The sequence below is a fragment of the Alexandromys fortis genome, unplaced genomic scaffold (genome assembly GCF_014885135.2).
Source record: "Alexandromys fortis isolate MF-2015 unplaced genomic scaffold, M_Fortis_MF-2015_v1.1 scaffold_73, whole genome shotgun sequence".
Lineage (NCBI taxonomy): Eukaryota > Metazoa > Chordata > Mammalia > Rodentia > Cricetidae > Alexandromys > Alexandromys fortis.
The window spans coordinates 2,747,991-2,763,511 of NW_026067959.1; the positions used below are offsets into that span (position 1 = coordinate 2,747,991).

Consider the following 15,521-nt stretch of genomic DNA (forward strand, 5'->3'; position numbering starts at 1 on the left):
TTGCTGTTCATCTTTCATTTTCTGAGGCAGGTTCTCTTGCTGAACTTGGGGCTCACCAATTCAGCTAGACTGACTGGTCAGGGATCCCCTGGGACCTTCCTGCTTCCATTTCTCCAGCACTGGGGTTACAGATGCATGCTGCTAGGCCTGACCTTTTAACACGGCTGCTGGGGATCCGAACTCAGGTCCTTGTGCTTTCAAGCCAAGCGTGTTGCAAGCTGAGCCATCTCCTCAGTTGACAGAAGTACTAGTGATGAGGTCTTTCGGAGCACTCTCCCGAAATTCTGAAGTGTGAATTCAGTCTACCAAATCCTTCTGCTCAGTCATGAGGACCTAAGTTTAAATGCCCAGAACCCACATAAACAGCCAAGCACAATGTGTATTCTAGCACTAGGGAAGAGGGGACAGGTGGTCCCCGGCACTCACCTACCAGTGTGCCAAGCCCGTTCAATGAGCTCCAGTTGTTTCAAAAAGTAGGTAGAGAAGAACCCTGAACGTCAGCTTCTGGCTTCTACATATACACATACTCAGATTCACATACATCTTCATCCACATGTACACAGGAGCACATGCATGAACATATATATGTAAATACCACACACACACACAGACACACACACAAATTAAAATGGATAAAAGGCAAAGCCAAATTTTACAAAGTCAAGAAGGGCAGCCGGGAACAGTGGGAATTCACCCCCTTGCTTAATAAGTAGTTTCTCTTAGCACCTACAATGGGCTCACTGTGCAGAGCGCTTGGCATTGAGACAGGCAGACGAGAGCGCAGCCATCATGAAACCCGTGACTGAAACATGATCTCACAACTAGAAAAGGAGCAATCAATGTGAAATAAAAGAAAAGGAATCTGGTTCCCTTGTGTTTGGGTTTCTGAGCCCAGTGGCCTAACTGGAAATGCAGAAGAGAAACTCATGGAATGACTCTGTGTTCCATGAGAAGAAGTAGCAATTGGAGCAAGTGGATAAGCTCCAATCTCTTTAGTATTCCCCTCCATATCCTTTTATTCCAGCATTCTTTCCCATATGGAACCAATTTGTTAACTATCCCCAAGAACAGCTGTAGAGGTATCAGAGGACACTGGGAACTTGAAACCCCACAAGCACGCTGTAAATTACAGATTCAAACTACAAAATGGGTTGAGGAGTTTTAGCATCCTGGGCCAGTGCCCCACAGACCTCAAACCCTGGCCTCAGTTCTCTTCTCACTCTGACTTGAACACTTCACTAGGGCTGTTTCTCCTTCTAGGAAATAAGAGGACAATGGCATAGATCAGGGTTGGTCAGCTGCTGTGGTAACTCAAAATCTCATCCTCCTAGCACAATAAGAGGGATTTGTTCACATCTTGATCCGATGGTGATTGATGTGGTGGATTTGTTCTCCCTCATCAGTTAGGGACTCAGGCTTTGCAGTTTTGTGTGCCCGTCACCTACAGCCCTGTCCTCCTCCACATTCAGCGGTGGTAAGGAGAGAAAGCAGGCATGGAGGAAGGTATGCTTCCTAAGCCGGGCCTTGAGGGAGTTTCCAAACCTTCCCTCCATTCTCCAGTGGTTAGAACTCAGTTGCATGGCAGAACCTGGTGTAGAAAGCTTAGGATGTGGTCTGTGTGTCCCGGGAGAAGAGGAAGTAGCTTGGGAACCTGGGAGAGATGTCACCACAGCCCTTACGCCAGAAGGTGGTTTGGAGGATGGAGTGAGGATGGTAGCTGTAAGAACTCAAATGACATCCTGGATCAATAAAAATCCTGGGGGTAGCGAGGTCAAGGCCTGTCTCCTCTTCCCTGCTCATCCTCTGCAGCAGGCAGGGCAGGCCTCTTAGGCATCTTCATGCTCTCTGCAGGAATAATTAAGAGAGAAGCTATCAGCTGCTCCAGTCCTTTGCGGTCTCTGTGGATAGCCCAATCTCAATTCATCCTGGATGTTTCCATGTGGACCAGAGGAGTGATCAAGGCGAGGTCATCTCTCATGGCATACTCTCAAATACCACTGTTTCTTTGGGGCTGCCATTGGCCAACGTGAAATCACTTGCCATTCAGGCATTCCTTAAATGCATACCCTCAGTTCTCAGAGAAGCTGAGATTTGTCAGCTGGACCAATCTAGCTCGATCCTTCCAGCTGTGAAGAAAGGATTTCCTCTTGGCAGTGTGAATCAGATCATTCCAACACCTGCTTGACACCCTCCACCATGCTTCCACTCGTGTGGGAAAAAATCCAAATGATTTTCATAGGATCGGTATTCCCAGGTTCAGCCTGTCTTCAATTTCATTTCTCCTCTCCCCTTATCCATCCATCCATTGGTCCATCGATCCATCCATTCGTCTGACAGCTATGCATACAGTTTCTGTTCTAGGCACTGGGACGTCAGCAGTCCCATAATGTTCAGGACTTGGTGGAGGTTTGTGTTCTTGCGTGACCGCTGTCTCTGATGCTGTCCTTGAGCATACCCTCAGCGATGCGCCTTGGCGCTGGTGTTCTTCCTTCAGTCCTTCTCACAGAAGACTGTATAGAGCAGGCCCTGCTCCCTGAGTTATGTTCCATGCGCACACTGCCAGCCAGGAAGTCCTGGCTCCTCCATGTGCATTCAGTGTCCATCTTCCTGTATTTTACTGCAGCCCAACTCCCCCGAGGGCATGGATTTGGTTTCTCAAACTCACTTATGTAATCTCAACACCTATTAACTTAGCAAAAAGTTAATCATCAACCATCACTTGAACAAGTGGCCTAATGAATTGAAGGAACTACCAAGCAGCAGCAGTTGTTGCATGGGTGATGGCCTGCTAGCCAGGGGAGGAATGTGAACTTGCATTCTCTCGGGAGCCTGTGTTCATTTCTGTCCCTTCTGATCGTTGTGCTGCAGGGAATGACACCGCTCCACTGGGCAGCTTTCCATAACCGGCCTCAACACACCCAAGTACTGCTGAAGAAGGGGGCAGATCCCACTCTCCTGGACAAGGACTTTAAGACGGCCCTCCACTGGGCAGCCCAGGTGAGAAAGCAGGCTGTGAGCGTGTCTCGAGTTTAAATGAGGTAAAGCTGACCTGAGCATGTTACCCAGCGAAAGTCGGAACTACCACACAAGCTGGTCCCGATATTTACTTGAAATGTATATAATAGAGCAAGGAGGGCCGTCTCCCATATCCAGAAAGGCAAGAGCAAGCCTGCTGCTTCAACACACATACACACACCCTTAATGCTCTCTCTTTACACTCAGTGCTTCCTGTTGAGTTACAGAAGCCCTCGCGACGGAGCTCACTGACTTTCCTCCATCCCTCCACAGCCACGTCACTGCAGATGACCCCGGCTTTTGTACCCAGCAGTGAAACAATGACTCACACTCCCGCATCACAGTCACATGAGTTGAGCCACCTGAGTCCACACAGCCATAGATAGCAGAATGGGCCTGTGAGTTCTAGGGTCCAAATAAAGTCAAATAGACTGAGAGGAAAAAGTTACGACACCTGACGGGCTCTGTTGTCTATCCTTTCGCCAAGGGTCAGGCTCTCTAACAAATTAGTGGAGTTACCTATTTCCACGCTTCAGCATGCTGGCTTTCCATGCCGACACCCAGATCCCCACTCCTCGCTGCCATTGGCCAGCAGAACAGTTGCCAGCCTCGTTGTGAGAGTCATCTCTGCTGCCCAACCCTGGTTTCACTCAGGGTTTTCCTGGGGCAGAGGTAGCACCTGGGACTTTCGGGACTCAGGGGTGTGCCTACGATCAGGGGAAAACAGAAGCGATTTGAAAACTGCTCTGTTTTTGTGTCTCTAAACTTGGCTTCGGTTGCAGGGCATCGGACCCGGTCCTGGGCAGGATGACAAAGTGAACCAGACTTGTTTTTGTCTTCTCCACCTGCCGTGGCATCCTCCCACGCACTTTCGTTATCTGATCAGACGCCCCGCCCCCTCCCTGCGGGCTCTGTTGAGGGCACTTAGAAAATTGACTCTGGCCAGTTAGGGACCACAGTAGCAATGATCGCAAAGAATCTGGTTCAGCACCCGAGCAATGCCCTGAGCGTGTTGCTTCTCAGCTCAGGTGGAAATGGTATCTGAAATAAGCATTTCTACAGATTCCCCCTCAATACCCTGGCACTCTGACTCCTCCTTCTCGGCTACTGTCCTCTGAACCCCCCCCCCCCGCAGTAATTCTGATGGACCTGCATCATCTGGTCCCTCTTCCTCCATCCCAGCCACAGTCGAGTCCTAAATTAGCCCTTGTAGTAGAATGAATCCCCATCAGGTCTTGCCCCAAATGCAGACTCCTGAGCTCCCTGCACCCAGACCTTCTGAGTCTCTGTCCTTATCCTGTAGGTGGCAGTTTGGCTAAACCAGAGCGACAACACACACTGAATTTCCATGACAGCCCTGGATTTGACCTAAGGAGAGTCACACACATCTGTGTAACTTAGCTCCAAATATATCGGGAGAGGGAGGGTATGAATGGAACCGTGCCTGTGGCAGCTAGAGGATGTGACGGAACTGGAAGAGACAAGTCACGTTGTTAAATTCTCTGAACTTCGTAGAGACTGGGTTGATGAATTGAGTATTCTTCTCTCTAAAATTTAGAGTCTAAGTAACCATGCTGTAAATGATATTGCTCCCAGCCTGCCATGCTCCCAAGACTCACCGAAGGACCTTTTAAGTAATGTGGATGCTTAGGCTCCACTTAGAGTTCTCCTTCAGTTGTTCTAAGGTGGAGCCCAGGCATGGAGACTTTTAAACCTCCTTCCTTCTCCCAGGAAATTAAAATGTACTATTAGGACTGAGAGCTGTTGTTAGAGAGGAACTCCAGTTAATGGTTGCCAATATCGTATCTACCCCTATCTTCAATGTTGCCTTTTCACCACAGTTAGACACATGAGTGAAACGCCTCCTGCATTTGCTCCATCACGACTCAATAAACCTTCTGGAACATCTGCTGTATATCTGGCTCTGGCCCTGGAAGTAAAGTGACCAACAGAAAGGTTCCCGTTGGTACCCTACGGCGCTGGCCGACATCTATGTGCAGGTGCTGGGCTCTTGCATCTGCTTTTCTAAGCAAAGGGTCCACAGCTGTCTTCATCACCCCATGACAGTTGGCAACTGCATCAACATGTAAGGAATCCTGGCTCTGAGGACCTGTGGTCTCTCTCCCTTCCACGTGGCTAGTGTGGTAGTCGAAGTCCCAGGCTGTGCCTTCTGCCCTTTGCAGGAGTACCGGAAAATCACGGCATCACTGGTCCGCCGCAGTTGCCTCCTGTTGCACAGGTCCAGCGCTGCACGCTCGTCATAGTGTTTCCACATGAATGAGTCTGCTTCCCATTGGCATTTATTCCTTTGCTCAACTTCCTGCCTTTCTCTTGGACTGTACAATGAGATTACATATAAGGCTATGATACTTGGAAATAATTAAGCCTTTGTATTTGACCCAAACAACCAAAGCAGTAAAGATTTGAAACATAGGGCCCAGAAACTAACTTCAACTTCTGCTTCTATTTTATAGGTCCTTTATTAGCTAGAGATAGACTACAATGGCCATGTCCTCTTTCCTATTCTCCTATCTGTCTAGAAGACACCACTGTTTGGCTCTAGCTGGGCTAACAGAAGCATGTCACTTGCTGTCTGTGAGGATCTTAGTGTCATCCCAGACCCGCGAGGCCATGCTCTCACCTCCCTGTGATGACACTAGCTTGTCAGGTATCTCTGCCTCATCTCCCTCTACAGGCCAGCACAGAGTGATAACCCCCCCCCCCATTACCTCTTACATGGCCCACTGATCAGTACTATTACATTGGAGGTGGAGGGCTGGAGAGATGGCTCAGCTGGCGAGATGATTGCTGTGCAAGCCTGTGGACCTGAGTTGGAATCGGGTGCCTGACACCCACATAAAAAGCCAGGCACGATGATAATCCTGGAATCATTGTAACCTGTAATCCCAGCGCTGGGGAGGCAGAGCCAGGAGGATGCCTAGGGCTCACTCATCAACCAAGTAGTCTTCCTGGATCGGTGAGCTCCATGTTCAAGGACAGGCCCTGTCCCAGAAAACAGCATAGAGAGTGACAGGGAAAGGCACTCAACAGCAGCCTCCGGCCCCCACATATGCACACATATGGGCGTGCACCAGTACACATATACAGGCATACACTATCCTTTATCCATCCATCTGTCTGTCTGTCTCTATCTCTCCCCTCCCCCTCACACATATAAACACAAATGACATTATTCTGGAAATTAAATTTCAGAATGAGTTTTGTCAGAGACAAACCACATCCAAAACAATAGTTTCTCATTTCCAAATCCTCTTTGATCATTGCCAATACATAGAAAAATAGTTTTGTCTATTGTAAAATTTGTGTCTTATATTCTGAAAACTTGTTACAGTTGCTTCTTAATTTCAGGGCCTTGAGTTTCATCTGTCTTTTCAAATATTCTACTTAGACAACCACATGAGATGCAAAAAGTCGTTCCAGCTCTTCCTTCCCAGTCCTCCTATTTTCCCTCCGCTCTCCTGTCTTAGTGCAATAGCTAGGACGCTGGCCCTTGAAAGACTAGCTGAGAATAGCTCCGTTTCTAACACTTCAGAGATATTGCGTGTATCCTTTTCCTCCCTCTAGTTAGCTTGGAGCCCATTCTCCACCGCTTACTCCCGCAGACTCGCTATCTCCATTCCAATCTACTTCGTCTGGCTGCAGCGCGTCATAAAAGCCCTCAGGCCTTCAGGGCGACGTGACTGAAGCAGGGATGCTAGCTCGGAAGCCGCTGCTTTGTACTCGCTCTAGCACATGATGAATTATGCTTACATCCCCTCATTCAAGGTAGGGAGAATAACCCTTTCCTGTCAAAGGAAGGCACCGGGCAACTTCTTTTGCGTTAGTAATTATCCTAGTTGCTGTAACGGAGGCAACAACGTAGGGTGAAAAGAGTCACTTCTGGCTTGGCGTTTGAGGGGATGCAGTACATGGTGGAAGGAAGCATGGTGGCAGGCGTCGAAGGCAGCTGGTCACATGGCGCCTGCAGTCAGGAAGCAGAAATGAACACTGGTACTCAACTCCCTTTCCCCTATAAAAATATACACTCCGGGACTGCACCCATGGCGTGGTACTGCTCACGTCCAGGGCAAGCCTACCGTCTTCTTAGACTTCTGTGGGAGCATCTTCGCAGACGCACCCAGAGATGTCTTTCTAAGACGATTTGATGATTCTAGTCCAGTCAACCCTATGCTGATAACCAACTGGTCCCACAGCCTCCCGATGAACCTCTTTGAAGGGACACTGTCTTAGTTACCGTTTTATGGCTGCGAGGAAGCAACATGGCCAAGGCGATTCTTATAAAAGAAAGCAGCATTTAGTTGGAGGCTTGCTTACAGTTTCAGAGAGTTAGTCCATGATCATCATGGACAGAGGGGTGCATGACAGCGGGTCAGGCAGACATGGTGCTGGAGCAGCAGCTAAAAGCTTACATCCTAATCCACAGGCGGGAAGAGAGAGAGAGAGAGAAAGAGAGAGAACAAGACTAGATCTGGCTTGGGCTTTTGAAACCTCAAAGCCTGATCCAAGTGGCACACCTCCTCCAAGTTCCCTTGTTCTTATCCTTCCGAAACAGTTCAGCTTCCTCTTTGGCAAGCGTTCTTCTGAGTCAAGCTCCTCTCCGGTGCTCTGTGCTCGTGAGGGATAAAGAGAAAACAACAAGCACACAGAAGTTCCTAGAGGACCTGACAGCAACGTGACAGTGATTACCCACAATACAAAGCAGATAAATACAGCCAAACAATCTGTGACACCGATCGAGCCTCCCACTGCGAAGCCGAGAGCTCAGCAACAGGCTGTGTGTGGTCTTGCTGCTCCCCTGGTGCATTAGCATTCCCACTGGATGTGGGCCCATTCTCTCTTCCTCCTTTGGCCCCCATCTGGGCATTCCTACTTCTCTTCTCCTACTTCTTCTTGGCCCCTGTGACCTCCCTAGCCCCCCATCATCTGAGCCTCCCTTTGACTGGAGCCATCCGAAGTGCTAGCGGGGAATGCAGGGTGTCACCAAGTGATTATCGTCCCCACTGTTGGCTTCTAAAGCAGTGTCTCTGGTGTGCCTCAGATTCTCAGGAGGCTACAGCAGGGCCCACCTTCCTTGCAGAGGCAAGGTTCACCATGACTATTTATGTGACAGGTCCAAACAGCGGTTTTCAGTTCAGCAGCTTCCTCAGTGTGAACACGCAGGGTCCTTTTCCTCAAAGGTCCAAGCCTACAAACTCTACAGCGTCGATCCTGGCCCAGCTCATTCTTAACTCTGACCCAGAGCGAATTCTTCCATCCCTCCGGCCTCTGTTCTCTGACCTCTCAGCCTATCTCCTGGGGTTATGGTCAGGAACGGTTTAGGAAGGCGCTAAGCAACAAGCAGTCTCTCCATGTGCACAGCTGTCACCATTATTTCTGAGGAAAACTGACACGGGAAAGGGAAGTACGGATGATAGTGTTACACGGGAGACCCAGGAGCAGGCAAAGGACTTACCTGGGGAACCTACAACAACAAAAGGCAGGTTGGGAGAAGAGGGTAAAGTGAGGGGAGACACCTTGCCCATCCTTGTTCAGAGGCCTAACCTACAGCACTCCAGCCTCCACAACACATGGGACCATTCGGTCAGGTTTCAGAAGAAGCAGACACAGGTGCCCTGGGCTGCAGCTACTGTCAAGAGTCAGGCGAGGAGAAGGAGCAGAGAGGTGAGGTGTGTCCTTTTGTTTTTTCCATTTGTCCTCAATGCTCCCTCTTCTACAAAGAGGGGAAACTGAACAGAGGTGTTTTGCCCTTTGAATCACCTTGGCAACCTGAAGGCCTTTTCTCTTCCAGGAAACTGTAAACAAAACAAACCCACCGAGCTGGCACTCTTCTCTGTTTTCCTTCTCCAGGAGCGGGTACTTTCCAAGAAAAGTGTCTCTCGACTGTTTTTAACTGTATTCCAGGCCCCTTCGGAATGCATCAAGTTGTATATGAATGATTCTAGGAAAAAAAAAAAAAACTGTGAAAGCCCCTTATCTACGTGTTCAGTGTGGCAGACTTCTTAGGACAGACAGGCACAGCACACAAATACATGCTCGAGTCACATCCAAGCCACGTGGAAGAAAGGCTAGACAAAAAGAGGAAAGGGTGTAAGGTGGGTGGGGGGTGGGGGAGACCAAGGTCCAGGAGGAAGCCCACTGCCTGAGACACCCGAGATAGAACGTTCTGTGCTCAGCACCTTGAAATTCTCAGTTTGTTTTATAAGTGGAGCCTGCACACACACAATTCTAACCCCCAAACGCCTGCATCAGGAGCCCGACTCCTGCCCAGCCTCTGCTGCTGCCCTCTCTGCTTTGTCCTGGGCCTAAGGAAAAGCTCAGTGTATCCCCTGTTGCAGGGTGGATACTGGGCACCTGGGAGGATCTGGAGGCGTGCTAGGAATCTCCGACACAAGGATTGCCTAAAACTCACCGTGCCAGACTGAGGAACAGGGCTTTTGTCTGCAACCTAGTGTCGTGGTTCAGCCCTCCTCCTCCTCCTCGTGTTCATAGTGAATTTAAGTGCACAAGTGCTGCCCTCACGGCCACCTTGTCCAGTGAAATGAAAACGTCAAAGAGCAGATCTAGGGAGCAGTTTGTTGTCTAGGCAACACATCTGTCAGGCTAGCTCTGACGTCGGTTGCCGTTTGCCACCAAGTCCATCGTCGGTTCCCTAGCTGTGGAGGACATTTAACCCCAACTGGAAACAAAACTCCCGGCAGAGAATTGAGATAGGTGGAAATCGGTTGAAGAAATGGAATACAAATTATAGATAGCCACTGTCTGGGATTAGATTTCTCTAGTGGCCCCAACAGAGCAGACTCAAAGTCAAAACAGAGTGGCCACGCTGAAGCTGCATCTCATTAAAGCCAAGCTAAGCTGTTAGCTGAACTTCTGAGAAGCCAGGAGAGAGGGGGCAGGCACATAACAAAATTCTCCACAGATCAAACCACATGATCATGACGCTCACTCCTTTTTAATTTTTTACTCTTCTGAGGCTGCTTCGCCCATCACAAAACTACAAACTTACTTAATACATTGTAAGGGTTTTTTTTTTCCTTTTTGTAATTTTTTTGGGGGGATGATTTTTTGTAGCTCTAGAATATGAACTTTTTTTCACGTAGTCATGCCGGAAAGTCAAAGGGCTGAATAGGTCTGTGAGTACTCGACAAGCTGGCTGTAAACTGGGAAGATGAGTCCCCCAGTCCTCATCATCTAAGGAAATGGCCACTCTGCTTTTTCCTTCCTTGTTCTGTTTTTTTTTTTTCCCCCGCTTATCCATCCTCTGTCTTTTAAAGCAGGCCCTCCCTCATCATGCATAGGTAGGAACATGGACAGGGTTGTTCATGATGGGATTTCTCTGACTCCTTTTTTCAGAGTGGAAATAGGATCCTGTGCTCCATCATTCTGAGTCACCATAAGGGCCCGTCCATTATCAACTATGATGATGAGAGCGGAAAGACGTGCGTCCATATCGCAGCAGCTTCGGGTTTCGGCGACCTTATTAACGATCTGGCAAAAATCCCTGAGTGTAACCTGCAGGCTCTGGATGTGGATGACAGGTATCCATAGCAACTCAGACAGCACTGGGAACTACCAGTCATCTTCCCCTAATGTTAATCTTAAAATAAAGACACCGAGGGCGCTATCCTTCCTGATTATATCCTTATTACTGGTAATACATGTGTTTGTAACAAGTCTTGGTCTATTTTAGTAAGAGGAGGAAAAAAATCATTGTTATGAACAGAAATCATGACTACAGAGTTGTCAGATTTTCCACTTTTCGCTGAATATCTCAGGAGGCTTTCTGTTGAGCTGACGTGGGCCCTGGTTCTTAATGGAGTTTGTATTTCCTTCTTAAAAACCATGGACCTTACTAATGAAAAATTTTTTCCAGCTATTGTTGTTAAATTGGCTGGAAATGGAAGCTGGGTTCAGAAAGGGACGATGACAAATCTCAGGGGTTGTTAGCAACCCAGAGGAGGATCACCTGCGTCTTTAAATGGGGCGCTCATCACCTACGAGGACATGCTTACTAACCTTTGTTGACTTTAGGCACTGTGTGGGAAATGCAAGAAAAAATACAACAATAAGCAACATTATTGAAAAGTGTAAGAATTACAAACTTTCTGAGTATGTAGTCTCCATTTTCTGTCAAAGTAAGACCTGAGCGTCTGATAATCTTAGAAATCCCATAAGAGAACCTCCGCTGATACCGGAAATTCTTTTAGCACGTGTGTATGTCGGGAAGGGGGAGAATGTCTTATCTTCTACATAGGTCTCAGGAGTTGGAGATGTTTAACCTGATAATTTTAATGAAAACTGAAGGCTACTTCTTCCTAAGAGCAGGTGTTGGTCCTGAGAAAGGGCATGTTAGTAAGATGGGTCGGGAAGTAAGAGATCCAGGCAGAGAAAGGAACACAAGGTAGCGTCAAGGGATGGAAGGACGTTTGCCTGCTTCCAAAAGCTGCTAGAAGCAGCTCCCTATTTTGCAGAGTTACACATTTTAACAAAGAAAATCCATCTTCCTGAGCTTCAGGGAAGAAAACAAACCCAGAGAGGAAAATCAATGCAGAAGATTAGGTCCGATGAGAAGGGAAGTGACTTTCTAGGAGTCTCCCTGCCCCAAACCGCTGGGTAAGCCTTTCCTGTTCCTCCATCTTATGTTCTCATGTTGAACACGAAGCCCTGTCTTTTCTGTGAAATTCTGAGTTTCTGTTAATAATTGAGCTGTTTAAAATCATCAGAAGCTTAAAGGCATCTCTGCAACTTGCCCTTCTTTCCTCTTTCTTCTTCTTTCGTAGTGAAAGAGTTTCCAAAAGAAAGGCTTTGTGGTAAGAGAAGAGAAAAAAGATTGTGATGAGGGGTGTGCAGGTGGGGGAAGGGGTTTGGAGAACTAGGCTGCCTGTTCTTAGCCTACGTCAGAAAGCAGGCAAGGTGGTGCTCCCTGGAACCATAGCCCCAAGGAGACTGAAGTAGGAGGTTCACAAGTTAGGGGCCAACACAGGATACAGAATGTGTTATGGAATGAGACTATCTCAAAAACACACTCCCCCCCCCCTTTTTTTAATGGCCAACAGGATGGCTCAAGAGATAAAGGCACTTGTCACAAGTCAGATGAACTGAGTTCTATCTGATATATATGATGGAGGGAGGGAACTGTCTCCCATGAAGCTATCCTCTGGTCTCCATGCAAGTGCCATGGTATGCAAGCATGCACAGACACATCCACACACAAGAAAGAAATGTAGGGGGAAGAACTGAGTCACGTAATACCTCTACGGTATTTTAAATATTACGGTATTCACCTCAGAGTAATGCCAAATCACAAATAATGCAGAAACAGCCTCCATGTCTCAAATGTCCCGCATTTCATCCATCTGTGAGGTCCTAATTCATTTCAATAAACAATTTTATTTATTTCATAAATAAAAGGGAAGGCCTTTTATCAGGTTCTCCTCCCTGCTTATTCCTGGCAGTTCTCCAGAGATGTTTACAGGCTTCACAAATTCAGCCCTTACTGGCAGCTGAAATAGCCTTGCACCCTTCCACCCATCAACCCTTACCCAGGGACCACAACTCTGTTCAGTTGCTTTAAATCACAGATCCTGACCTTCCAATTCTTATTGTGTTGTCCGAGGCCAGCTTACAGGATCATCCTGCAGCCTTGAGGTAGACAAGACACTGTAGCTCAGACAACGTGACTTATGTGTCACAGATTTGCCAATGAGGCGCTCAGTATGTAAGTCAAAGGTTGTCAACGTGTTGCCTTGTTCTCTGTGCCTCTCCAATGAGGGCCAGAGGAGTTAAAACCAGTTGGTCTTAGCGAGCGTAAGGCAGGATTTATTTCATAAGCCTTCAAAGTGAATTGTTGCATCTTGACAAGCCTACATCAGCTGGCTTCATTGGCAACTTTCCTCTAGATGTAGAGAAGAATCTGCTGTAGCCTCATCTTGCAAAATATTGTCTAGAGAGCTCTCTTATATAAAATAAAACAAATCCTACCTGTCACATCCAGACACGGTGTGATAGGTCACTGCACATTCAGAGACACGGTGTGATAGATCACTGCACATTCAGATACACTGTGATAGGTAGGCCACTGAACATTCAGATACAGTGTGAGAAGTCACTGCACATTCAGAGACACAGTGTGATAGGTCACTGCACATTCAGAGACACGGTGTGATAGGTCACTGCACATTCAGAGACACGGTGTGATAGGTCACTGCACATTCAGAGACACGGTGTGATAGGTCACTGCACATTCAGAGACACAGTGTGATTAGTCACTGCACATTCAGATACAGTGTGATAAGTCACTGCACATTCAAATGCAGTATGATAGGCCACTGCACATTTAGATATACAGTGTGACAGATCACTGTATTGATGATACATTGCCCTCTAAGGTGTCATAATGTGGAGAGGGGTCAACAGACAGAGAACACAATCTGAGTATGGAGACCACTCTATGTACTTAAACACTCTCTACATACTTGGGTCCAAAGCCCTTCTCTTCCAACCTCCAGAAGCTCCCATGCCTGAGGATTATTTGGCTCTCTCTCACATGCCCTTCTGCCCAGAGTCCAGGTTCTAGAACAAGGCCGGGGGGGGGGGGCGCTGCCTTCCTTCCCTTCCTTGCTGCCCCAGGTTCCTTTCCCGATTGAGAGACAGGAAGCCTAGTCATTCTCTGTAAAGGAGACCTCATTCATAGGAATAAAACCACTTTGCCTCCCTAACCCCACCCCCAGGAGGGTGTGTATGGAAATCAGAGCCTAATAGTGTGATATTTCATCATTCAAAATATGGCCTATCCAATGTTGACTAAAACTATAGGAGATTCAAGTGTCTAGTCCCTTTACACAGTATTTTCCAGAAGCCTAATATCCACGGCTACTCATCACCTCTGTCTAATGTCCACGGCTACTGATCACCTCTGTCTAATGTCCACGGCTACTGATCTGATAGACATTTCTAAGCAATTAAATGTCTACAACATTAAAAACATATGAGCACAGAACAGCATATAGCTCCAGCTAAGAAGCATGCATTTATTCACAGTGACTATACTCTGAGGAGACACAATGCTCTCACTCCACCCCGACTCCAGGGTTAACTTTACCTAAGGCAGAGCCTCAAACTTCTGCTTTAGATAAAAAGTTCTGATGCGCACTGGAACACTTAAAGACCCCCTGGGAAAGGAGTATCAAAATGAACTGTCCAAATTCAAACTTCTCATGGAGCTGTGCAAAGTCACAGTACACTGTTAGCCAGAACTGTTTTTTTTTCCATGATATAACACAGAGCAATGTTGTCAAAGCTTCCTCTGTGTAAGCATTTGATTGAGACTCTAATAGGTTAGCAGTTGGTGTGTGTGCTGTAGGTGCAACCCAGGGAGTGAAATGCTCTCCTTCCTCCTCACATGTAAAGTGCATCCGAGGGAAAGAGTGGAGTATTGACTACATCGAATATTAATACTTTGTCACAAACAAGATTTTTAGAGATTATGGTAATTTTTATTATCTGTAATAAGTGATATTTTTTTCAGTATGAAAACATAGAATTGAACTCACTATGATAGTCAAGCACACTACAATGGAGTTATCACACCAACCCTATAATTTCTCATTCTTGTCATCTATTTAGACGGGTGGAAAATTGAACCTCCATTTCTTTTGGCTGGTTGTAGAATTTTCACAATACCAAAATATGTAATAACAGAGGTGGGAGACAGTCCTCTTGATGCTTGTCTTTATCCTTTTGGGTCTGATGAGCCTCTAGGCTATTTTTGGGAGCATGGTGGTCTTGGGCTATAGGGTTCTACACATCACTCAGACAGGACAGCCCCCACCTCCCAGCAGCCCTACCAAAGAAGCAAATTCTGGTGCCTAATGTTGTTTAACCTGGTACTTCCTTATGCTCTCATCAACCTCATTTTTTTCATGGTATTGAGGTTCAAACCCAGAGCCTCGCACACGCTAGGTAATGCGCTACTACTGAGCAACAGTCTCTGCCCTTTATCAGCCTATGTCCCGTCTGTCTTGACATCTGAGGGAGAGTTCTGTCTAGGGTTGGGAAGGCCAGCTCCCTTTACATGTGCAGTTACATACGTTGCCTTTGCTTCAGATCTGCTCCCAGTTCCAAGCCTGGCTTTTGGAAGCAGCAAAACATTAGTCATCGCATTTACCCTGTAGCCCCTCTCCTCTAAGATTAAGTACAAAGTCAGCCGTGCCTTTAAATAGAGGACAGAAGAAAAGTGGAAAAGAATACACAGTCATATTAATAAATGATGTTGATGAAAGCGTGCCACTTTTAGAAAAACACATACCTAGAAATATGAACTGACTGTATAACCTAACATGACCCAAACTTGTAATCCTGTTGCCTCAGCTTCCTGGATGATGAGATTATAGCTGTGAGAACCATGCCAAACCATATTCTTTTCTTTCTTTCTCTCTCTCTCTCTCTCTCTCTCTCTCTCTCTCTCTCTCTCTCTCTCTCTCTCT

The 15,521-nt window shown here is 47.1% G+C and overlaps 1 protein-coding gene across 1 annotated transcript in view; it reads left to right on the plus strand.

Moving 5' to 3' along the window:
* The window catches only part of Ankrd55 (ankyrin repeat domain 55), an 89,089-nt gene that overhangs the window by 47,078 nt on the left and 26,490 nt on the right, over positions 1-15,521 (plus strand). The window contains exons 7-8 of the mRNA XM_050152855.1: positions 2,869-2,997; positions 10,390-10,574. Coding sequence (XP_050008812.1) covers positions 2,869-2,997; positions 10,390-10,574 — 314 coding nt within the window. The remainder of the gene's footprint in view (positions 1-2,868; positions 2,998-10,389; positions 10,575-15,521) is intronic.